At 39.6% G+C, this 25,503-nt stretch overlaps 1 protein-coding gene across 5 annotated transcripts in view; it reads left to right on the top strand.

Annotated features, from left to right (window-relative positions):
• The first annotated feature begins 3,192 nt into the window (after positions 1-3,192).
• The window catches only part of ZNF451 (zinc finger protein 451), a 92,117-nt gene continuing 69,806 nt past the window's right edge, over positions 3,193-25,503 (top strand). For 3 of the 5 annotated variants that reach the window (XM_058554096.1, XM_058554095.1, XM_058554099.1), the window contains exons 1-3: positions 3,199-3,430; positions 3,935-4,018; positions 11,645-11,725. In XM_058554096.1, the coding sequence (XP_058410079.1) occupies positions 3,410-3,430; positions 3,935-4,018; positions 11,645-11,725 (186 nt within the window). In that variant the 5' untranslated portion in view covers positions 3,199-3,409. Of the gene's footprint in view, positions 3,431-3,934; positions 4,019-11,644; positions 11,726-13,214; positions 19,368-25,503 lie in introns of those variants that run through there. The other 2 variants (XR_009221969.1, XM_058554097.1) reach the window with 2 other exon arrangements.

Here is a 25,503-nt window from a genome sequence, read left to right as displayed (position 1 = left end):
CCTGATTAGGCCCAGTTGTTACACAGTTGTAACATTTCCTCTACACTCTGATGTATAAAACCTCCATCTGCACTAAGCTGTGGTGGTGGGGGGGAGGGGCACTGCTTTGGGAGGTATCCTCTGTGTTCTCCATTGCTTGTGCAAGCAATAAAAACCTTTTTTTCATCCACTTCAGCCTCGATTGTGCTTTTCCAATCCGCCAGTGAGACTGACCCCTTGAGTTGGGTTACACTTTGTTACATAATGAGTTGAAGGAAGAATATCAACATAATGTATTATAATGCTGCTTAGGACAAAGCCTAAGAGAACTAAGTTAGAGGTGTTATCAAACCCAATAAGGGGTTCCCTTCAAGATCTTAACTCATAAAGCAAAACAATGGATCCACAGCCCAAGTAAAACATAAAAAACATTTCTCCATAGTTAAGTCTTCACTTTGAACCCTGAACCAATCAGCAAACAACACTGCTTCTTCTAACTCTAACCAGTTCCCTACTTCACACTTGGCCTTAAAATCACCCAACCCAATCTCTTTTTAATTTCCTAAGATTGAAATTAAACTCCGAAGCTTTGCCTGTGGTTTGTTCTCCTTTGCTACACCAAGCTAAACAGACCTGGCTTGTGGAAACTACAGCCATGTCTCTAATAATCTTCTGTTAGTGGGTTTCAAATGATTTTCCTATAAACACATAGGCCAGCTACCCAAAGAAAATTACTATTAATATTTAAGTAGGTTTCCCATTTCAGGCATCGTTTGCTTGATGGTTTGACACGGTTCTGATCATATTATACATATCTTGCATTTTTGAAAAATATGCTTTTAGAAATTTAAGCTGAACATTTTTTGTGTGTGTGTGAGGAAGATCAGCCCTGAACTAACGTCTGCCGCTCCTCCTCTTTTTGCTGAGGAAGACTGGCCCTGGGCTAACATCCATGCCCATCTTCCTCCACTTTATATGGGACGCCGCCACAGCATGGCTTAGACAAGTGGGGCATCAGTGTGTGCCCGGGGCGTGAACCGGTGAACCCTGGGCCACCGCAGCGGAGCGCGCGCACTTAACTGCTTGCGCCACCGGGTGGGCCCCATTAGCTAAACATTTTCAAGGGAGGTAAAAACACTCTTATGGATAGTGTTATGTTGGTAGAGTACATGCCAAAGTTTAACCACTCCATTCCCTCATCATTAGATCTTTAGACGTTTTCCAATTTTTGCTGTTACAAACAAATCTGTGATAAATAATATTTTGCATAAAGCTTTTCCTACAGCTTAAATTTTGTACTCAGGATAAATCCTTGCAATGATAACAAGTGAATTGAAGGGTATGAGCATTTTGGGGTTCTAGCCACACAATGCTTGTTTTCCAAGATTTTTACCCATTAACTCTTACCTGCAACTGTAACCGAACGCAACGGGTCCGTCTCTTGGTGAGCCCAGAGCCGAAAAGCACAACCAAGGCTGAAGCAGGTGAACAGAAAAGGTTTATTGCTTGGACAAACCATGGAGAACACTGCCGATAGCTCCCAAAGCAGTGCTCTCACTTCCCCCAGCTTCGTGCAGGCGGAGGTTTTATACACCAGAGTGTGCAGGATATGTTACAACTGTGTAACAACTGGGCCTGATGAAGGCACATGTGCAGGCCATTACATAACCAAGGCCATTACATGACAGATTAAATGCAACACGCCATTTAGAGCTGGAGCAATTTGCAGGGATCCTGCTGCAACCGTGTCAATCTCACTGTAGGATGGCAACATCTGCAAAACCGGGGACGTCATCTTCTAATGCACGGCACATTTAGTTTCCTCTTTGTGTGGAAAACATTTGACAGACCATGTATAGTTATGGATCAGATTTTCATTAACCCTTTCCTTGCCTGGTTTCTGGTCACACACCCAGTTAAAGTTAATATTCCACTGAACTCTCACCAGCACATTAGGAGAATCTTACATACAAGTTTTGCCTAGACATTTAAAAGTTTTAGAAATATTTACATACAGCTTTTAAGGAACACAACAGGCAGGTCTCTCATTCTCAATTGGCTTCTACATTTCTCAAACTTACTAGGTAGAAAAGCAACTGAAGTCATAAAGCACTTGGTGGAAACACAGGAAATATCAAATATTAAGCAGTAATTACAAGCAGAGGTAATCAGATGGTAGTTTTACATATAGAAAGGCAAAAACAGGCATCTATTAAAATAATTTTCTGACTTAAAATTCTCTCTTTTTCTTTTCTTGGTGAGGAAGATTGTCCCTGAGCTAACATCTGTGCCAAGCTTCCTCTATTTTATATGTGTGATGCAGCCACACCATGGCCTGATGAGCAGTGTGTAGGTCTGTGCCTAGGATCCTAACCTCCGAACCCTCGCTGAGCCACAGAAGCAGAGTGCACGAACTTAACCACATGCCACTGGGCTGGCCCCCCAACTTAAATTCTTTATAAAACCTTTATTGACAATTGTTGCTGTGTAAAGAAAAAAAAAGGCTGAGGTTTTTTTGTAAGACATTAAGTGTGAAAAAATTAAAAAGCATAGTTGAACATGAGTGAATTATTTATAGACTACTTTTTGAGTGCGAACACCAAAAAAAGGTCAACTATACTATTTTAGTAAGGTAATATCTGAGAGCATTTTTAAAAAGTGCATTTTAATACCACTGGTCTGGGTCTTAGTGATAAAGTCAGCTAGGCCTCAGCTGCCTGTCCTATTGGTCCTTGACTCTCTAGCTTCGCCAGCTTTCTTCGGGCTAGCCTGGAGAGCTCTGGTCCTCGATTTTCTTCCTCGCGTGTATTAATACATGCTGCAGCTGGTAGCGCGAGACTGAGGAACACGTGAATAATGAAAGGACACCTCAGATTTCCTTCCTGATCCTAGAATTCAGCTAAACCTCCATATGTCTGGCCCTACGCAAAAAAAAAAAAAAAAAAAAAAAGGAAAACCGAGAAATTAGTTCCTATCACTCGCTTTTAGGGCTAAAACTGAAATCGGTGAGCCTCGCTCCCACCACCACACGACTCAACCTGGCCCCCCACACGAATCTGCGGACGCTCAGCTGACATTAGCCTGGCAGAGCGCATGCGCTGTACCTTGGGGTCCTTTTCCGTTCTTTTCCGCCGAAGCGCGGGGCGGTCTGGACCAGGACTACAATTCCCGGCATCCTGCGCGCGCGGGGAAGGCGAGCCGGGAGCGTGCGGAGGCGGCTCCGGGGATAGCGGCCTGAGCGGGCCGCTCCTCCCTTTGAAGCGGTTTTGCACCTCTTTACGCCCGCGGCGTCGGCGCTCACGCAGGGGCGGGTCACAGCGGCGCGGAGCGGGTCGGGCGGGAAGGGACGTCGTGGCGGCGGTGGCGGCAGGTCCAGCGGTGGCGGCGCGGCCGGCAGGAGCGGGGTGCTGGCGGTCAGGCCGTGGGAGACATGGGAGAGCCGGGGCCGGAGGTGAGCAGTCGGGCGGGCGCCGCGGGGTCCTCACCGGGCCGCGAGGGCCGCCGTTCCGTCGGGGCTGAGGCCTGGCGCTCGGCCGCGGCTGCGGCGCGATGCCCTCGGCGTCCCGGCCTGATGCGGGGCCGCGCGGGGGCCGGAGCAACAATGGCCGCCCCCGGCCCTGCCCCGGCGCCGGGCCCGTGGTGCCGCTGCCCTGCCGGGGAGCGACGCTGTGGGGCGGGCCTGCTCCTCGGTGGTGAGCGTGCGGCCTCCTCCCCGGGGCGACGGGGAGTCGGGGGCCGGGGGCTCGTTGTGGGGCGCGGTCCGCCAGCCCCACGCCCGCGGCGCGACCCGACCCCGCCGAGTCCCGTCCTCAGCCGGGCTCGCGGGGCGTTGTGCTCGCTCGCTGCGCTCAAGAGCTTTCTGTCCCAGAAGCTCTGCGTCTCTGGTTGCTTTGGAAGAAGCTCTTCCTGCCGGTGTGTGGCTGTATAGATAAGCGTGTTCTGGCTTATTTTATAGATCGTAGAGTCTGTCCCTCCAGCGGGGCCTGAGGCGTCGCAGTCGACGACGGAGGAAAACGAAGATGACATTCAGTTTGTTAGTGTAAGTAGCGGCGGTGTTCGGGTTTTCCGAGTGGAAGACTGTGTGGTTGGTAAACCGTTGTGATCCCGCCTCACCTGTTCGTCCATCGCTCCGCAGACGTGTGTGAGTGTGGTGGGTACCAGACTCCGTGGAGCGTGGCCTAGGAATAGGGCATTGCCGGCAGAAGTCTCGGAGCGACCACGGAGCCACCACAAAGACTGTGGCCTGCAGGACACGTACGCGCAGTCACGCTCCTCCTGCCTTCGCTTAGAGCCGTTTTATGTTTAATCTGCAGGGGGTTCTGGGCGCTCCAGACCGTGTTTTGAAATGGGGCAAGAGTAACTGCTAAGAGATGACACCCAGCGTAGGGAGAAGGGAAGGCTGATGATGAAGAAGGAGAGAGAAAAGAAGAGGGTTGCCAGAACTCGGAATCTGCTGGGCCCAACCCCGTGGCGTAGTGGTTAAGTTTCCTGCGCTCTCCTTCTGCCGCCAGGTTTGCAGGTTCCGATCCCAGGCTGGCATGTATGCCGCCTGTCAGCCGTGCTGTGGCTATGACCCACATACAGAATGGAGGAAGATTGGCACAGATGTTACTCAGGGTAGATCTTCCTCAGCAAAGAAAAAAAAATCCTCAGAATCTGAGCATTATGTAGCTTCATAGCCTGCAGGCAGATAGCTGGAAGACTTAGCTAACCTTTGAGGTCATCACGTTACAGCGTAGCACAAGTGATGTTCATAATGAAGATCTTGCGTTGCCAGGAGCATACTATATATTTCTGAATTGATTCCCTTGCGGAGAGTGGTTTTCAAACATTAGTAAGTGTAAATGTGCAGATTCCTGGACCCCCACTCCAAACCTATTGAATGAAAATTTCATGATGTGGCCTAAGAGTCTTAATTTTGGCACAAATGCAGGGGTAAACGAATCTCTGAACTACACTTTGTAAAGCATTGGCTTTGGGAAAGAAAGGGTATGATATATTTTGAGATGATTTTCACCCTGTAAAACTGTTCAAGTTTTACAATGGCTGTGCTTAAAGTAGTGTCTTAGCTGGAGAATACCTTTACTCTAAACTACTCTTTTTGAATATTGTAGTTAGTTGTGATTTGGCGTTGAAGCTGTATGATTTTCCTTTAATAGAGTGTGTGTTGTGTATTTGTTGCTGGTGGGCAACTTTGTAACGCTAGTTATTAAAAACTGTCTTTTATGTACCCCAACTTGAGGGCCATGGTGGTGATTGGTTGTGTGTTGTGGGGTGTTTTTTCTTTTTTTCTTTTCTTTTTTTTTTTTTTTTTTTTGGTGAGGAAGAGTAGCTCTGAGCTAACATCTGTTGCTGATCCTCCTCTTTTTGCTGAGGAAGACTGCCCTGGGCTAACATCCGTGCCCATCTTCCTCTACTTTTTATGTGGGTCACTTGCCACAGCATGGCTTGATAGGCGATGTGTAGGTTGGCACCTGGGGTTGGACAGGCCAATGAAGCAGGGCGTGCGAGCTTAACCACTATGCCACCAGGCTGGCCCCAGTGTATTGTGTTTTAAGGGGTTTGTTTAGGAATCATGCGCAAGATCATTTTCTTGACTCTCTTTGCCACTGCCAGTGTATATGGTACTCTGTCCTTCTCGTTTTAAACTTTTAAGGATTTTGGGTGTTCAGGGGGTTGATGAGTTGTATCTTGCCCCTTCCTTCACTGTGGACTGAAATATGTTTGATAACAGGATTCCATGGCTCTTTAGGACAGATATTTCAGGTTCTTCCTGAATATTGGTATATTTGTGAATGGAGAATATTTATCTTGATATTTTGTGCAAATGAAAGTAAGAATGACGCTCTTCTTTATGAACTGTGGGCTTTACTTTGACAATCACAGGTGGAATCTACACAAATAAGATTTGAAAAATATTTTTTTGGTGCCCTGTGGAATGAAGAATTGTAGTGTAGCTTGTGACTAATTAATATAAGCTTGTATTAAGCTGAAGTTTAAAAATACTCCTTTAGTTTCAGTTTTATTTTAAATGTAGAGAATGTTATCTTTTTGCATCAAGAATAAATTCTACACAATCAGTGTGTCATGTATCCATCTTGATCCAACATCTTATGTTTATCTGTTTCCAACTATAAATTCAAAGATTTGCTAGTTCCAAATGGAGAAGTGAATTGTATATATTAAGTGCAATTACAATACTAGAAGAAACCTGTTAAAAACATTCCCTTTGCCTTTTTAGTGATAACACTTAAATGACAATTCATGATACCTTAATTCTATTTAAAATGTATTTGGAGACAGAATCTTGTACTTCTCACTGTAACCAGTCTTACACTTGACTCCTCTGGGTAATGCTTATTCAGTACAGATAGTAAGTAGTTCTCTGCTTAAAATTTCTTGAGATACAAAAAGAGCTTTATGATGTCATTTCGTGGTATTCTCTGGTTTGGATTTCTTAGTTTGCTCTTATCTAATTTCCCCATCTTCTCCGCATGGCGGCACACCAGTCTTTCTGTGGTTTGCAAAATGTAGAGCCCCAAACTAAACATAGCATGCTGAAGGAAAAGAATGATATAAATGTGGAGGTGCAAAATGAGCTCTTTCATTTAAATTTTATTGAAATGTAACATACATACAGCAAAGTACACAATTCATAAGTGTACTATTTGATTTTTGCGGAGCCAGTACTCCTGTGTAAACAGTGCTCAAATCAAGAAACAGAATGTTACCATAACAAAAATTTTTTATTTTAATCTTTTGCTCTCATTTTCTGTTCAGTTTAGTAATAGGGTCCCTTATTCAGCCGCCATCTTGATGTCTGTCTTTGAATCTGCAGGTACTTTAGTGAACTTACTCCTGGAAAACTGTTTTAGCTAAGAGCTGCTGACATGATTTTTCATAGTGCTAGACTAGATACAAAGGTATAAAAACCGTTGAGGCAGCCTATGTAATCTTGATAACGGCATGGGAGATTTAGGGTCCAGCCAAGATTATTGGTATAATGTGGAATCGTTAGTGGAATTAGTAATGGAAATTAATTCATTTCCATTACTAGGGAAATAGTAAAGGAAATGAAAGTATAATTTTATATATAATTTCAGGAGCACATAGGTCAATGTTAATACTTTAGCTACAGTAGAAGGGAGTCATGGGCAAAAAATGAGAGAATCTTTCGGCTGAGTGTTTTGTGGCTATAATTAGCTCAATAAATATTAAAAATAATGTTGGAGCTCCTAATATGTGAAGTCATGAATTAAGTACCTTAGAGCTCAAAGATTCATTGGTAATACATTCTATGCATAAGTGTCAGTATTTCAATGTGAGAGATGAGATAGGAGATGAGAACTGTGTAAATAGTTCTAGTTGAAAGTTCTTTTATAAGAAGTACTAGGTGCTATCAAAAAAAAAAGACGTAAGACTTTCAGTTTACTACTTTGGCATAGGTAATATTTAGTATTTGTGTTTAAAAGCACATTTTGAGAAGAAATAAGAAAAGGTATGAAAATGGGAAAGCAAAGAAGATTATGTGTATATCTGGAGGATAAGGTATTTTTTAAAATGGGAGAGGGAAGGATGGGCCAGATAGTGTAGATTTTGAATTGTGAACTAAATTTGAACTTAAAGTAGGCAGTTGAGAACCGTTTGAAATTTTTGAACTGGGCAGAACTGCAGAAGTAAACTCTGTCCCTAACTTCTCTTTATGGGGAAAAAAAAAACATGAATTGATTAGGTTTTTAAATTAGAGTTTTACATCTATGCTCAAATTCATATTCCTTGTTTTAGACTAAGGTAAACTGCTTTTTTTGTAGACCATACGTTAGTGTATTAACATCACTTTCCAGTTAGAAGGTAATTGGTGTTTTGACCTTGTATGAGAATCAGTTTTCTAATAACCAAAATGAAAGCTTTTTATTTCATTAAAATATGTATATATTTTTAACTTAGAATATTACTTTGGCTGTGTCCCTAAACTATTTTGCTTATGCCTGTGCTCCTGCCCCTAAATTGTTTGGCCTTGGGAGAATGGGATGAGAATGATGGTTTACTAGTTGATGGATGGTGCACATTCAAATAAAATACCTCGTAATTGAAGGACCACATGCCTTTATACTTGTTAAGGATATAAGCAGTCATTATAAACATTATAAAAAATTACTTTTTTGTGTGTGTGTGTGAGGAAGATCAGCTCTGAGGTAACATCTGCCAGTCCTCCTCTTTTTGCTGAGGAAGCTTGGCCCTGGGCTAACATCTGTGTCCATCTTCCTCCACTTTATATGGGACGCAACCACAGCATGGCTTGACAAATGGTGCGTGCCCAGGATCCGAACCCTGGGCCACCGCAGTGGAGCTCGCGCGCTTAACCGCTATGCCACTGGGTCGGCCCAAAGTTACTTTTTCTTAACATTTGTGTTATAAACATTACTTCTTTTGGGGAATTAATAACTTATTTTTTGGTCAGTGTTAGGAGTTATTCGGAGTTGGGGGCAATAGCAGGTAGTCCTTTTTCTTTTATTGAAGGAAGAGAAAGAATCTTATCTCAGAAACTTAGGTGATAAATTGATTTGAAAATAGTATGTATATTTTGAACTACCTCAGAATTATACTGACCACACAGCTAATTACGTGTTTAGAGAATTAGGTGTACCTCACTTAGTTTTCTTGTTTGTTAAGTGGGATAATAGTAATAATTCAGTTTCTTACCTTGTAAAGTAATTGTGGGGATTAAATGAAATAATGTCTATGAGAAGTTGAGGCCTGTACAGGGCTCAATGACATGTTATTGATTAGTAGTAAAATAAATGGAGTGCTAAAATGTTTTGGTTCCTAAAGTTCGTTGTGGTGAAAGGTTTTCCATATCCACTGTGAAAAATAGCTCAAGTAGAGGGTATTTGTTTACAAGTAATCTTTTCATTTGAGATACTTCTCTTTCCTTATTTTTCCACTCAGCCTTTTTGCCAGTCTCAGACATATATTGTCTTCTACTTCTACTATTGTATCACTTACAATTCCATAATTATTTGTTGAGTGAATGAATAAATATTCTAAATGACTCCGCTTTTTCTCATTTTTGATTTCTTATCCTTATTCTTTGTATTCTTCTTAGTGTGAATCATATGAAGTTGTCCTTGTTTAGTAGTTCAAAAATGGTTGCATATCAGTCTAATGATTCACCTTGATGGTACATTTCTGGTAGTCTTCTCTCATATATCCATACCTTCTGCCGTTTCTGCTGTTGCTACAGCTACCTTTTAATCCTATTTGTGACTATTTTCCTTTTCTGTTTTTTCCTGCACATTCTGCTTTTTGCTTTGTGCCCCGTTACCTTTTTTTATCTCCCCTTTTTCTTTGCCTACGATCTGTTCATGGAAGCTCTGCCCCTACCTCTGAGTATTTCTGGTAACCTGGGGACTTTCTTGGTGTAATGTTTCTGTGGGTATGTGATAAAAGTTACTAATGTACATTTCTTGAAGAGAGCAAACTAAGGTGATTATATGAACAGGAGAAGCTATTGTATTTTTATTTTCTCTACTTCCTTCTTGGATTGAATGTATGATTTTGATAATCTTTTTTTTTTTTTGAGGAAGATCAGCCCTGAGCTAACATCCATGCTAATCCTCCTCTTTTTGCTGAGGAAGACCAGCTCTGAGCTAACGTCTATTGCCAATCCTCCTCCTTTTTTTTTTCCCCAAAGCCCCAGAAGATAGTTGTATGTCATAGTTGCACATCCTTCTAGTTGCTGTATGTGGGACGCGGCCTCAGCATGCCTGGAGAAGCGGTGGGTTGGTGCGCGCCTGGGATCTGAACCCGGGCCGCCAGTAGCGGAGTGCGCACACTTAACCGCTAAGCCACGGGGCCGGCCCCTTAATACCAGTCTTAAAGTAGATGATTCATCTCTGTTGACCATACATTGGAGAAGATCTGTCCCTCTTTTCCTCTTTTTTAAACTTCCATTTTTCCAGCTTAGGCAAAAATCCTTATTACTTTCTTACATGATGCCTGCGCAGAAGTTTTGCTGTCTGGTTTTCTTAGTGGCTGGATCACTACCTGCAGGAATAGCAGTTTCCTACTTGGGGAGTAGTTGTACCTAGGGGAGAAACAAACTGTCTTTGAGACTGGATGCCTCTTCCCAGGAAGAGGATCTATAACTAGACCTTAGCTTCTGTCTCCTGACTCTTGGGTCTTTTTCTGTTAGTTTTTTCACTGAATGTATCACTTTGACTTGCCAACAGTCAACTTTTCCCATCCTAAGAAATTTTTCACTCAGCCATATTCTCCTGTGTTCCTTTCTCTTGTTCTCAACATACTAGATTTTTTTTAAAGAATAGTCTTTACTGCCTCATTTTCTACTTAAGTTTTTAGAGCCAGGCTTCTGTGCTCACTACTTTCTTGAGAGTTGCTCTTTCAAAGACATTTTTAAATCTCCTTGTTGTCAAATTCAGTGGCATTTTTTTAGTGCTTAATGTTTTTGGCCACATTTAGCGTTGACAACTTTTCATTGAGGTTTTCTCTATCTTTAGTTTTTTTGAATTTATGCATTCCTGATTCTTCTCTGATCTCTGACTACCTACTTAACTCTTCTTCCTGAGTCCTAAAATTCTAGCATTTCCTCCAGAGCCTCCTTAAATCTCTTCTTTCTCCTCTTTGTTTTCTTCCTTGGCGATATCATAGTTTCACTTTAGTTCTAGAGTCTTTTGGGGGGCAACTCCCAAATTTCTGTTTCCAGTTACGTTCGTATATCCACATTACAGGCCTGCATTTCCAGCTGTCTGCCAGATACCTCTGTGTACCACTGACATATCAACCTATTGTCCAAAAGAGTGTCAGCTTTCTGTATTCTAAATTTATACTAATGGCATTAGTATCCTTCTAGTTGTCCATGCTTGAAACCTTAGGGACCACATTGAGTCCTTATTATTGTTGGAGTTTTGTTTTTTATCGCCCATCATTTTTTGGTCTGTTATGCCCATGTATTTTCTTGTATGTGCACCACGACACTGTTTCCCTTACCATCACCACTATTTTATTTCTGCGTTGTTATGTGCCTGGACTGTTTAATTATCCTACTTTCCCCGCTCTCCATACTTCTCTATTGATTAATCTTCTTAAAGCACAGGTCTTAAAATGTCAGTGTTTATTGATTCCCGTTTGCCTATAGAATAAAATCTAGGCTTTTAATCCTTACATTCAAGGCCTGGTCTATGATGGAGTCAGAATGGATGGAAAGAAAGGATGGAGCAGAATCAGGTTTGATGTTTGACTCTAAGGGAGTGGGAGATAAAGCCAAGGTCTTAGTCAAAGAACACCATGTTTTTGAGCTTGGATATCTAATAGACCGTTGATACTCATCCCATTTGAAAAGCATTGGGTCATAGTATCTGTATCCTTGTAGCACTATTTTTGTATTAATAAGCCTTCCCCAAGGAATTGACACAGTCCTAATACTTTATCCAGGTTTAGGCTCTTCCTTTTAGGTTTTGTCATCATTTCTTATTCATGTACTCTGAATATTTTCCTCTGCATTTGAAGTGGTTATTTTCTGCCAACCGCAAGGCTTCCTTTTGAGAGGAATTCTTGGCAATCCCAACAAAAAAACATTATTTTAAATGCTAATTTAGTTTGAATAGCTGTTCATGACTTGTTAATTTGCTCAATTCTTTTATAGGAAGGACCATTGAGACCTGTTCTTGAATACATTGATCTGGTCAGCAGTGATGATGAAGAGCCTAGCACCTCTCATAGTGATGTAAGTACATTATATTTGATTTGCATTTCTTCACTTCTGTCATTTCAGAGGCATTCTTGAAAGAGAGTTATCAAGTCAATGATGGCTGTGTTTAGGAGCTATAGTGCTTTAGAGAAGAGCCCATTTCTGTTAGAATGGGCCGTAAAAGGTAGTCCAAGGAGTCCTTTGCCCAGAAAATCTCCTACTTCCAGTTTTATTCCTTTGCTTTCAGTGAGGATCTGAAAGGATAACATGACACGGGAAAGTTCTAAGCCTTGGAGGTAATACCTGGTAAAAGGAAAATGGAATAAAAATCGCAAGCTTTGTGGCTCCTTGTGTCCTTCTCCTTTCCTATCTCTCCTCAGGTGCCCTATAGAACTGGATCCTTTTCTTCCAGAACTATGTGGCCACAGAAAATTTGTTTTGTCTTGGAAGAAAGGATATGTGAAGATCCTTTAGGAAATGGCATGTGAGGAAGGGTTATAGGTGACATATTACTTCAGTTGTCATTCCTTTTAACCTCCCCCATATATTTGGAGTTTTTTCTCTTACCTGTGATTTACTGGTTGTCGGTTTGACCCTTAAACTAATACTTCCCTTACTCTGAGAACCAAACTAGCTAAGCCCTTTGTACCAATCTTGTCTTTTATTTGTCTTAGTCCAAATTTCTATTAATGGGCTATTTTCTTGATGGATTAGAGAACTCCTGGCTCTTGTTCAAGGTGGCCAGAAAACTTCTTGCTCTATGATACAGGAGATTGAGACTTGGAATCAAAATACCTAAGTTTTGGTCTCAGGTTTACTCCTTATTAATTCTCTGACTTTGGATAAATTAAGTATCCTTTTAACCTTAGTTTTCTTTATCAAATAAAAATAATACCTACCTCACAGGGTTGTTGTGAGGATGAAATGAGGTAACAAATATATGTGTAAGCTCCTTGAAAAGTACAAACCATAAAGTAGGACTATGCAACTGGGAAGTTTGTTATTCATGGAGAGTGAATGAGAGAAAATTTTTAAAGAGGCTTAAAAGTGATTCTGCAATTGGAGACTTTCAGAAATTTTTTTTCTTCTCTTTAGAACTTTTCCCAGGTTCTCTCTGCCATTATTAGCTTCTACTTGTTGACTTAACGTATGATGAATGAGCTTTTTTTTTCCAATTGTTATCATCAGCAGTCTCACCACTTCTTCTTATCCTAGCATGAGACCAAACAACAGGCTAGGATGGCACCATTTGAACTGGGCTTGTTCTTATTTTTCTTTTCTCATAGATAGAGTGCCAGATTAATGCCAGTAGTTGATATTGGGCCTTTGGGGTTATGAAGCTTGTGGATTTGACTTCTGTGATCCCCTTGCTGACCTGTAGTGGATTGCATCTCTCATTGTTAATTATAATAATTTTAAAAATTGAGTTCTACTTACTGGACATGCATCTCTGCACTTGAAAGTTAACATATTAAAAGCATATTTTTTTTCTTCCTTGGTTTTCTTGTTCATGTGGATAACCCAGAGAATGCCTGAGTCTAAGGTGCCATCCTCTGAGAATCATCGCCCAGAAATGTGCTCTAGCTGCAGTGTTCCTCTTCTCATTGGAGACAGCAGCTCCTTCTCTGGGAGTTGCACCAGCAGTCCACAAAGGATAGTTTCTCAGTCTTCTCCTGTTGAGAACCCAGTGGAGAACCAGAAAAATGATCAAAATAATTCAGATTTTAAGATCTCTGAGACAGAGACACTTAAACCATCACAGAATTATCATACTCTGTCTTCATCTCCACTTCTGGTCCCCCAGGAATCTCTTGCCTCTTCAGAGGTCAAGGGGAATTTACCTATAGAGTCTTCTTCAGCTTCACAGCATGGACAGGATGCCATCCTCTATCTCCAGACACAAGTGGCTGAGATGTCCCGAGTGATACGTGATCTGCAGTCCAGAAGCTGTTTTAGATTTCATCATTCTAGGCCAAGTGAGAACTCCTCAGTTCCTTGGGACATCTCCACCTCCAGGGAAGAAAATTTATCCACAGTTGACGAAGAAGCTGACTGCAAATCTCCCTCAACTGATGGCAAAGGGCAGCCAACTGACCCCAGTCAATCTAGTTTTACAGGTCTTTTGAAGAGAATGGAACAAAGAGGTGTTATAAAGAGAGTAACATTACAATCTGAAGCAGAATCTTGTGAAGGGAAGCCTGATTATGTGACCTCTAAGAAACGTTTGGTTCCTCCATTGCATCCTCTTCTCAGAATTGCCACCACTGAGGTTTTTAAAGACCCTGCTGATTGCCATCCTTCTTCCTTCATGGGACACAGGGTATATCCTGTGGCCAGGGATACCTCTCCTTTCCAGCCAAATCCGCCAGCTGAGGGCCCCATTGTAGAAGCGTTAGAGCACAGCAAAAGAGGAAGCACAACATCCCTTCTAGATTCTACCTCAAAAGAAATGGAGGTCATGGGTTGTAGATTCTACCATGCTGCTTCTATTGCAGCCCGAGCTGCTAGCTACATGGCCTATATGACTCAATATCAGCGTAAACTCTGGGAAGACATGGAGGATCTGGTCCATGACCCAGAGTTTGATCGTGGAAAAGCAAGATGTATAATATCTGACGGTATGGATGCGGGCCTTTGGCAGCTTTGTACTACTAGGGACATAATGGACTCTGTAGTCAGAGTTATGGCCATGGCAATAGACTACAGAAGGCAAGCCTGGCTCCGACTTACATCTCTCAGTAAGAAAACCCAGGAGAAGATCTCACACTTGCCCTTTGATGGTACTTCCCTCTTTGGACAAGATGTGAATGCTGTTGTTGCAGAAGAAAACAGTATAAGGGAAAGTGACTATAAAGACCACAACAAATACTATAACCAACATCGATACTTTTATAGTCATGATCAGAAAGCACATTATCACAATAGAGGATACACTAAAGGAGATTGGTACAAACCCCGAAACCACCCGTATAGATATAGAAAAAAGGGAGAATCTCCAGAACGCCATGGGTACAAGAATTAATAACCTGTTCATGTTCAGCAGCATAGTTATCCAAGATCCTGTTTTACTTGCTCCTCCTCCCTCAAACAGGATCTACAGGTAGAAAGTCACCTCGAAAACTGAATGTATGTCTGGAATTATCACAGCTGACATTTGAATTCTAGACTTTTGGAATGAAGTATATAATAAAGGACTCATGCTTTATTGGCTAAATGAACAGTAGAGACTGTAATCTAAGTAGGGGTGGACAAAGATTTACCCATTATTTCTGGTCCAAAATAAGTTCAGAGGAAGGTACTCAGGAATCTGAATCCTCTTGCGATTAAAGAAAAATATAAAGATTTGTCCCTCAGGAAAATAATACTGGTAAACTGAGGGCTAGCAGATTTTGGATCTGGAAATAACCTACTACTAAATCTCTGTTTACTAACACCAGAGGCAAATCCTTCGTTTTTAGGTTATCAGTGCTTCTTTGTTCAGGCTTCAGCTTGTCGGATCTTCACAAAATGATAAATCTGTTATAATCTGTTTATGTCGGGATGATCACCTCATCAAGAGTCAATGCCACTCTCAAGCTCTGTGAGACTTCAAAATCAACCGTGAAGCTGTATGTCGAGAACTGGAATTCAAATCAAATTTTGCCAAATCCAGTTTGCCTTCAGTGAGGTAGCTGGATGTCACAGGTCTACTGTGGACACCAGCTGGAAGACTTTCCTACCTATAATATCGCTGTAGAAATTTTCACAGTGACTATCTTCGTTAAGACTGGTGGCTACTGTATCATCACTGCTCAAAGCTGCATTTGAGAGAATTCTTTGTTGTCATCACTCCTAAATGTTTGACCTGTCAAGCTGTCATGTATCAACAAGCTGTGAGACCCAGTCATGGTGTTCTCGCAGGATAATCTGGGCCTTTCACCAAGGTGACCTTCTGAACAGTTAACTTTTTTGAGCTTGATAATTCATCATACTCTAAAGACAAAAAAGATATGCACATTAGTGCCCTGGAAATAAAGGATGTTACGCTGTCCAGGCATGCAAATCTGAACTCTCAAAAGAGCAAGAATTCCAAACATGCCTGACAATCTGGTCCTCTTACTGTAATAAAGAGAGATGCCATCAATCTAGATGTTATTGAGAAATCCTTAAGATTTAGAGTATAACTGTGGATGTAGTAAAGAGAATATCTCACACAGTTCTGTTTCTGGATAACTATTAAAATGATGATATCCATTATTGATTTCTTGAAAGTTTCAAATCAAGACTTCAGTGACATGTTCTTGGTTTATTGGTCCCTTAATCTAGTCAGACTCTTTCCAAGAGAGAACTACTTATCTTTTTGCTCCCTATTTTGGTTCCATTAATAGTTCTCTTCCATTCTAGAACTGGCAGCAGATACCTCAATTATAATGTCTTACAGTATCTTTGTAATCTCAAGGCAGTGGCCGTGTGGTATACCAGCCCTTAGATCCTTGCCTTTGCAGCATGACTTCAGAAATGGAGAAAATGTGAAGTTAGAGGGGTCTCAATACGTCACCTAGTATTATTTGCTTGGTGGCCAAAAAAAATTTTTTTAATTACGGACTTACAATTTTGTAACTTCTTGGTTTGTCAGACATCTGCATTTTCTCATCTGCTTGATCAGAGTATTTTAAGTCTACTGTTACTAGAATTAACACTGTTTTAGGGTTCATGTGGTTTCTCTTTGTTGCCATAGTTCCTGCACAGTGGTAATGGACATTTTCCCTGGAGCCCCACTTTTTAATAGTTTATTGGAAGCTCATTCCCCCTCCGCATCATGACCATGTTCAGCACCCTTTTTATCTACTTTTCTTCCTCTCCCTATTAGTGCTATGGAGGTTGAAGATGCAAATTTCCGCACTTGGAAGAAGTTATTTTATTTTGTTAGGTAATTTCAGGGTACTGTATTGGTCCTGTTTGTAGATTGAGCCTAAACTACAGTCTTGATAGAGAAGATCATCTTTCACATTTGGTCAAGTCATATCTAGAGTTAACATTTACCTTTATTTTTCTATATTTTCTGCAAAGTTTTATTTCTGCTTTTTTAGGTCCATGCCAGTGCTCTCGAAACTGTCTTTCAAATTGAACTCTGAGAGCATTGATTACCTGAAAGGAAACAAGGTGCTCAGAAACCATACAAAGGTTCTTATAGTTCATGGCATACTTGAATGATGATGGTGTTATAAAACTAAAAATGGGGGCTTGGTCTAGAGAGACAACCTTAATAGCATATGGAACTGATAATTAGTCAAATAATGTTTTCGTATTGTGCCTGCTGTGTGCAGAGCCTGCAACAAAGTTCTCCATTAAGCCAACCTCATGTTTAAATACCTATAAGTTTATTTGGAGGCCTTGGAATAATTGCAAGTTTAATGATTCGGTATTCTCAAAAAGGGATGCATCTAATGATCCTTTTTCTTCAAAATGTTATTTCTTAACTAGACAAAATGTATGTGGAGACAACATGATTTCTTGTAGTTAATGTGTACAGAGAAATACTGTTTTCATTAATTGTTATATGAAGTGCCTTTTTAAATTTCACCTAATTGTTTAAAACTTAACATTTTGATGTCTTGCATATGTTGCTGGTGATATTTATGTGAATTCTGTACAGTGATTTTAATCTTCTAGTTTATTCACCATCTGTACAATTGCACTATCTACTCTCCTTCTGAACGTTAATTTGTTTTCTTTATAGCACTCTTGATCCATTTCAGAAGATTGTAGAGTATGCCCCTCCCCCGTTATTTAAATAACTTCACAGTAGTTCTTTTTACTTACTAGTGATTAGCTCAGTTTTCTGGGCATTAAGGCAGCTTTGTTTTCTATCTGTAGGTTCTGGGTTTTCTGATTGAGTCATTTGTCTCATATCTAACCTTGTTCTTGACCATGGTAACACACCTTATATTTGATGAGTGGATGTGTTTACTTGGTAAGAAGAAACAAGGATATTAGGAGAAAGCAGTAAATTTGCTGACACTTTATATATATATATATATATTTTAGACTGTGTGATAGCTTATCAGTGTAATTGCATTTAAACTTTTTTTTTTTTTTTTTTTACTGTGTGGCAGCTTCTTTATCAGTATAATTCCATTTATTTACTTAGCCCTCAAAATGGTATTTTGAGGGGAGCATAAACTCTTTCAGGCTACTTGGATTCAATTTAGTATATTATATTAGTACTATGCTAATAATTTACTGAATGATACCTAAGTGACCTGATTGATAATGTCCTTAAGGGCCCAGTATACCCAGGATAACCTCTCAGGTACTATAAACAAGGAGGTTGGAATAGACATAGTCCAGAATCCCTTCTAGTATAAAATTGGGTAGAGTTAAATGACATGGATGAACAGAGTTAAATGCCACATTCAGTATTCTTGAGGATCTAATTAATTGACTGGGATTCTGATGAAGGTTAGAAATTACGGTTGAGATCTTTGTAGAAATACTTTAAAGATTGCAATAACTGAAAACCTTTTTTTTTTTTTAAATGTGAGGCATATTTTTTGCCCCAGACTTGCACTGTTTAGGTTCCCTTTTGAAATTTACTGTTCTTAATGTTAGCGGCTAGTCCAATAATTGATTTTCATATCTGTATGCATCGTATGCATGTCATTCAGTTAGCCAGATCCATTTTATATGGTTTTTCCTTAGTGGATACACAAACCACTCAGTTTTTCACTTTTCACTTAAGAATATTTACAAGTGGAAGTTATCAGTAAACTGATGATGATCACTATTGAGTGCAAATCTTTTAGTTATTTTTCCAGATATAACGAGTTTTGTAAGCCATTAAAATAGTCTTTTGTGGAATTTCCCTTGCTGGATGAATGATGAGAATATTGTTTATTAAATCTTTTTTTCTCTTATTGATTAGTGGGATGATATTTTTGTACTACTTTGTCTTTTTGTTTGCTTGACTTTATAGTTTGAAAACTTGTATAGTAGTGTTTGGTACCATTGAGATATCTTATTACTTGGAAATTATGTTTGCTTCCAGTGGGATATATCTGGAAGTGGTCACAGTCCAACCATGTCCTTTTGATGTTAGCATATCAGTTATTTTATTCTTTGTATTGATCTTTTCTTCCCCTTTATATATCACCTCTTTGTAGAAGGACGTCTGATCTTCCCTTAATCTCTTTGATGTAGATTATATTTTTTATTCTACCAGTATATACTGCCCAGGATTTTGATGTGGCTTTGTATTTGTATATTTAAATACAATGCCTTCAGCGTTATTGTAAGAGATTTTCTAGTTTTCTCTTATAAATGTTCTCTTTAAAAAAAAGAAGTAGCCAGTCCAGTCTCTCAAACTGTTACCTGGCTATTGAACTTTCTTCAATTTTTAATGCCTTCTTGTTTAGAGGTAGTAGTATTTTCTCGTTTCTACGTATTCTTCACACAAATGTATTATTACGTGCAGTTTATGGTGAGTTGCATCTATTCTCTCTCAGAAAAATTTAAGCCCATCACCGTGAATTTATAGTACAGCTCTAACATATACCGTATCTTAAAAGTTAACCAGTTTTCTCTAAGTCTTAAGGCCTTCACTGGGTTTGTTGAGGTAACTTTATATTTCAAATGGTCTTTTGGATTTTCTGATACCTTGTCAGAATTCAAGAGTTCTCAAGTTGTCTGTACTTTCTTTTAGGCCTTTTGCCTTGTCAGAATTCAACAAGAGTTCTCAAGTTGTCTGTACTTTCTTTTAGGCCTTTGGAGATCTCTCAAGTATTGAGTTTTCTAATATTCCTGAGTTATATTCTTTGGTAGGAGTAAAAGTAAGTAGGGTTTTTATCTGGTGATATTTAAAAAAATTCTTCTTTGAACTTTAATGCTTCAAGTGTCATTATGTTATGAGTTCCATTAGTAGTCACTTTATAAGTCTAACTTTCATACGCTATTTTTTTCCCATGAGCTATCATATGCTTTCTGTTTTCTTTCGTTATCCATAAGAGAGGTTTGATCACAGCATGTAATTAGACTTCTAGTTAACGCCCACTTTCATCTGTGATGGCTGTGTTTCATACTATCTTGAGTTAAAGTGTAGTAATATGCTAAAATAACTGTCATGTTTGTGGTCCCTTCATACCACTTCTAATGAGTGAGGCAACAATGATGTGGCTGATGGGAAAAAAAACCCGTTTTCTGACTCACTAAAAACAGTTTCAAATTTTCAGTTCCATTTTTTTAAAACATATTTAATTACATTAAGTTTCCTGCTGTTAGATGTGCCACCCATTCCTTTCTGCCTTGGGTAGAATATAGTTCATTTATAATTAGTCTCACATAGATGTTTAGCACAGAGTTGCGTGTGTGTTGGTCTTTATTTACTGGCTTATAACAGTTCCTATTTTCTTTTAGTTTTGGCAAAAACATATTTTGACAGATCTTGGAAGCACCTTGATAGCCTTGGGTCTAATTGTCATTTTCCTGTCCTGGGAAAGAAGTAGAAGAGAGAAGTTTTGTTTATAGGGCTTGTGTTTTCTAGGCTCTGTGCTAGTTGCAGGGCACTCTTGAAGGAGAAATTCACCCTTATTTTGCAGATGAAGAAATGAAACTTATCATTAAGCAACCTGCTCAGGTGGTGGAACTGAGCTTTGAATATAGACCTTTCCTGCAGAGTCTCAATTCACCATCGTACTGGGCTGCCTCCGTGTGTTTTTCAAGGCCCTGCTCAAGTCTTACCTCTCTGATAATCTAATTTGACGTATACTAATCTTTTTCTTCCCTGAACTTTGTGTTTATGGCTGTACTCTCATCCCTTAATACTTGATGTCCTATATTAACTAATTCCTGGTTATGTCACTCGTCAGATCAGAAACCCTAACCTCTTAGTTCTCCCGTTGAGGTTTCACTGTGCTGAACTAGGATTATTCTTGATGTGTAGTCGTTGGTTTCTGTTTCATATATTGCTTATTTATATTCCATTCATTTTCAGCTCTGATCGTTTCAGTCATGGTTCTTATTGCTTCTTTTTTCCTTTGTTCTACCTTTTTTGTTTGTTTCACCCATTTTGTTTCAGATATACACTTAAAATATTTCTTTTTACTGGCATCCTGAGGGTATTGGCTTAATGGAATGAAGGTCGAATGATGCCAAACACATGGTATTTGAATTCCAAAGACCTTGATCTGAGTATTAGCAAGTCACTTATTCTCTGAGCCTTAGTTTTCCTACTTTCAAATGAGGTAATGACCAGAAGAACTTTGAAAACTTGAAAGCCCAATATAGATTTCCTTTCTTTAGTAGTTGTGCTGTTTCTATCCATATTCGTAGGTTTCTTATAACGGGGGGGGATGGTATTGGATGTAAATACAGATAGATTTTAAGATGTATTTAAAAGCATGTAATAGTTCATTTCATGTCATCAGATCATGTTCCCCTTGTTTACAATTTTTTTTTAAGGCTGAACCATTAAGTATGTTACCAGCCCAATAATGGACTAAGTAATTGAAAGACAAATAAAATAGTCTCTTTTTTCAAGTACACGCTAAGAAATGCTTATAATAAACAATAAAAAAAAGAGAATGTAGAATGAAGAGCTAGGATGTATAGGTATGTGTATACGATATTGATGGATGGTATTTTGTCATTTTGTGTCTGTGTTGGAAAGGATAATCTTTTCATTTGTCAAACATCTTTTTCAATACTTGCTATGTGCAGACAAGCGCTGAGGAAGGTCTGGGGGAACTGGGAGTTAGTAAGAGAGAGTATATTCTCTTATGAAGAGAGAGAAATACCAATACAATGTAATTGTCCTATTTAGAGAAATGCTTATGATTAGGTTGGGACAAAAGAGAGAGGGCCATCTCGAGGGGTCAAGGAAGCTTTTCTTGCTTACCAAATACGTGAACTGAGGTTTGGAGCATGATTAGAGAAGAGTTAGTTGAACTAGGGGAGAAACAGGAGCCAGGCATTCAGGTGAAGGAATCAGTGTGTGCAAAGGTGTGGGGAACATCATGTTTCTGGTTTCAGAATTGTAAGGAACAGCCTTTGTGGGAACAGAATTGGAGGAGATTAAGCTGAGCAAAAAGGGTAAATTACCCGTGAAAATGTATTGGTTCCTACCTATTCAAAGTGCACTAAGTTTGTGTAGCCATTACTTGTAAGGTTGTAGAGGTAGTCTGTCTACGAGTTGGTTTGTACCATAGTCCACTAATGGACGTCTAGAGCAATTCTTTTTCTTCCCTGAACTGAGCCAAAGGAGGGCTCTCAATCAGTGCACCTCTAGCCCCGGGGACAGCTCAGGCAGTGAAAAAGAACTGAGGCACTGATAGAGACACTACTTTGAAGATGAACAGGATGATATCACTGAAGTGAAATGTGACATCCCATTATGGATATACAGTTGCATACTTCGAGACCACCACTAGCAGTGTCCTCAGTGTGGCTAAATATCTCAGTGTGGCTGATTTCGCTGTGTGTTGGCTTACAGATAATTTGAGGGTGAACTTGGGGAAAATGAAGTTATTTCTAAGAATGTTGCTTCATTGGAGTTTGGAGTTGTATTGAAGAAGGACCCGTGAACCTTGTGCCAGTGGTATCTCCAGCAGCACCCAAAACAAGTTTTGTCAACTTTCTGTTCGTTTTTTCTCTGGTTTGAGTTACTTTTCTTGCTGTTGTTGCCACTTTTGCCTTTTCTCTCTTCATAATTCATCCTTTTTCTTTCTGTGCCAGAGGTAGAGCAGTGGCACTCAGGGTTAAAAAGTTGTAACTCCCCTTTGCTTTGTCACAACTTCATATTCAGAGATATTTAAAAATTCTCTTAAGTTCCAAGGTTGCATGATAGTAATAATTATTTTTTTTGATCCTGTGCTGAAGGAGAATCAAAGTCATTCTTCCTAGGAGGGCATTTTTATAAATATAGATATTGTCAGTTTACCCAAGACAATACAGGAAGACTCTTCTTTCACAGGTTTGGTGGTACTAGCCTTCTTAACTGAGTAAAGTACTTTACAGAATGAGGTATGTCTGTATGTGTTTTTAAATTTGTTCATACAAAGCAGATGTGCCGTGTACTTTGTGTTTGTAAACAATAACCAGTTGGGGCTGGGAAGGAGATTGCTTTGTACAAAAGGATTGTTTCCTGGTTCCAAAGCTTTGCTGCTGGAGATGGTAAATAAATATTGTACTGCTTTGCTGTGTTTATCTCTTCTGCTCCATCTGTATTTGAATATAAAATTCTTGAGAAAAATTGTTGCTTTTCAAAATGTTATTTGGGGTGTGGTTTGAATTATAAGTTGGGCAGAAGGGGCATCTGGCAAACAGAACTTCTGGGAAGTGCAAACTTCAGACCAAACTATGGACCAAAGCTTTAGGATAGGCAATAATAAGCAGGCTTTGAAATTTGAGTTCATATGAAGTAATGCAATTGTTTCAGGATTTCTGTTCAAACCAAGTGCACTGGTCAGATGGATAATATGATGATTCGCAAAATTAATTCATTCTGCTCTTGCAGTTTGTTGCTCCTTTGAGCTCTCTTTGAACTCGGCGTCACTTTTGTTTTTAGTGCTGTTGAGTTGATTTCGACTCCTAGTGACTCTGTGTACAGCAGAGTGGAACCCTGCGTGGTTTTTTGCGCCATCCTCCACCTTCCAGTGCTGTATCAGACAGTGCTCCCCTGCTGTTCATAGGGTTTTCATAGCCAATTTTTTTGGAAGCAGGTCCTTCCTAGACTGTCAGTTTCGCTGAAACCTGTCCACCAAGAGGACCCTGCTAGTATTTGAAATACCTGTGGCAGAGCTTTCAGCATCACAGCAATAAGCAGATTCCACAGTATGACAACTGACAGGTGGGTGATGTGGTTCTCTGACTTGGAAACGGGCCTGGGCCATGGTGAGAGCGCTAGATCGTAACGACTAGACCACCAGGTGTGGTGAACCCTTATTACATAGGGGACAAAGATGATGGAGGGAATAGTCATCCTCCAGTTGGTGCCCCGCTGACTAATCAGTGGCAGCTGACATTCAGGAGGATATAACAACAATAAATAAACCTCTGCCTTGAATTGTTCTATTCTGTATCACCCTCCCACCTCCTACAAATTTTTTTTTCCTTATTACTGGGATTTTCAGTAGCCAAAAACTGCCTTTGTTGAGTCAGATAGGAAACTGAGTTGTTGTGATCACTTCTTTGGATAATAACTATTTTTACAGAGTGCTTTCTCCTGGATTACATAACCTTGTGTGGGAACATGGAGCAGAATTATTTCCTTTCACAGAGAGGTCCAGTGACTATATTTCATATTTCCATTAAAAAAGTAATTTTGTAGAAAATGCCAGATTTGATAATTTTTGTTACTCTAAAGTGCTTTTTAAAGATTAGTAATAATGATTTTAAAATATAAATCATTTGCTCATCATAAAAAAGCCAAAAAATGGTACAATGCCACAAGCTATTGGAAAAGGATAATGTCTTCTGTGAAACCCTGCTTTTCAGTGTTGTGTTTGTAGAAATTGCTTTACAAAAGCAGAATTCCTGCTTTAATTCTGCATTTCTTTTGACCTGATCTTGACAAATGTTTCTAGAAAACTGATTTAGCTAGTTATGGTGGTAAGAAGTGACTTAGAGGCTCAACTTGTGCGTGAGCAGATGAGTGAAGAGTAAAGTGAAAGATCTACCTGTATTTAATATTTGAGAAAATTTACTCATGAGACCTTCTTAGAAAAGTGTTATAACGTTTATAGCCAGTTTTTTCAGCATTCAATACCAAGGCCAGCTGTTAACTACTAAGGAGGAGTTGGCAAGCATATGGCACTTAGCTTCCTAAGCCATATGAGAGTGAATGGTTCAAGAAACAGGCATTTGTAGAAGTCCACCTGTGAAGTCATTTAAGTTTTCGTTCGTCTGAGACTAGTCGGATGAACAGAAATTCTAGTAAAAATTTCTTTTGGGACATAATTAGCTTCCTTTTGAATAAATCTGTTAAACATTGAGAAATAACCTTTGTGATTGGAAAAGCTAAGAATCTTGCTTTCTATATTTATATTACAAACAAGAAAAGAGGAAGGTCAGGTCTAAGCTGAATAAGCTAATATTTTTTAGTTTCAACTTTTAATTTCACTAAATGTACTTTTAATATTTTAAATACATTTTAAAATACAAATCAGTACATGTGCTTTGAGTTTTTTTTAAGCATATGTGTAATTAATGAAAAATACAAATTTATAAGTATGTTTTTGCTAAATGCTGTTTGCTTTAAAGTGGTAGTGGTGTTTGACATTAAAACTGTATAAAAATCTTCCCAGTAGCCATTAAGCCTGTTGAACTGAAAATAACTTGCCTTAATTTTTTTTTTTTTAATTTTTATTTATTGCAGTAACATTGGTTTATAACATTGTATAAATTTCAGGTGTACATCATTATACTTCTATTTCAGCATAGATTACATCATGTTCACCACTCAAATACCAGTTACAACCCATCACCACACACATGTGCTGAATTATCCCTTTTGCCCTCCTCCCACCCCCGTCCCCTCTGGTAACCACCAATCCAATCTCTGTCTCTATGTGTTTGTTTATTGTTGTTATTATCTACTACTTAATGAAGGAAATCATACGGTATTTGACCTTCTCCCTCTGACATATTTCACTTTGCATAATACCCTCAATGTCCATCCATGTTGTCACAAATGGCTGGATTTCTTATGGCTGAGTAGTATTCCATTGTGTATATATACCACATCTTCTTTATCCATTCGTCCCTTGATGGGCACTTAGGTTGCTTCCAAGTCTTGGCTATTGTGAATAACGCTGCAGTGAACACAGGGGTGCATGTATCTT

The sequence above is a fragment of the Diceros bicornis genome, chromosome 14, assembly GCF_020826845.1.
Source record: "Diceros bicornis minor isolate mBicDic1 chromosome 14, mDicBic1.mat.cur, whole genome shotgun sequence".
Classification (NCBI taxonomy): Eukaryota; Metazoa; Chordata; class Mammalia; order Perissodactyla; family Rhinocerotidae; genus Diceros; species Diceros bicornis.
The sequence above is the reverse complement of the archived record's forward strand: the minus strand, read 5'-3'. Positions and strand labels throughout refer to the sequence as shown.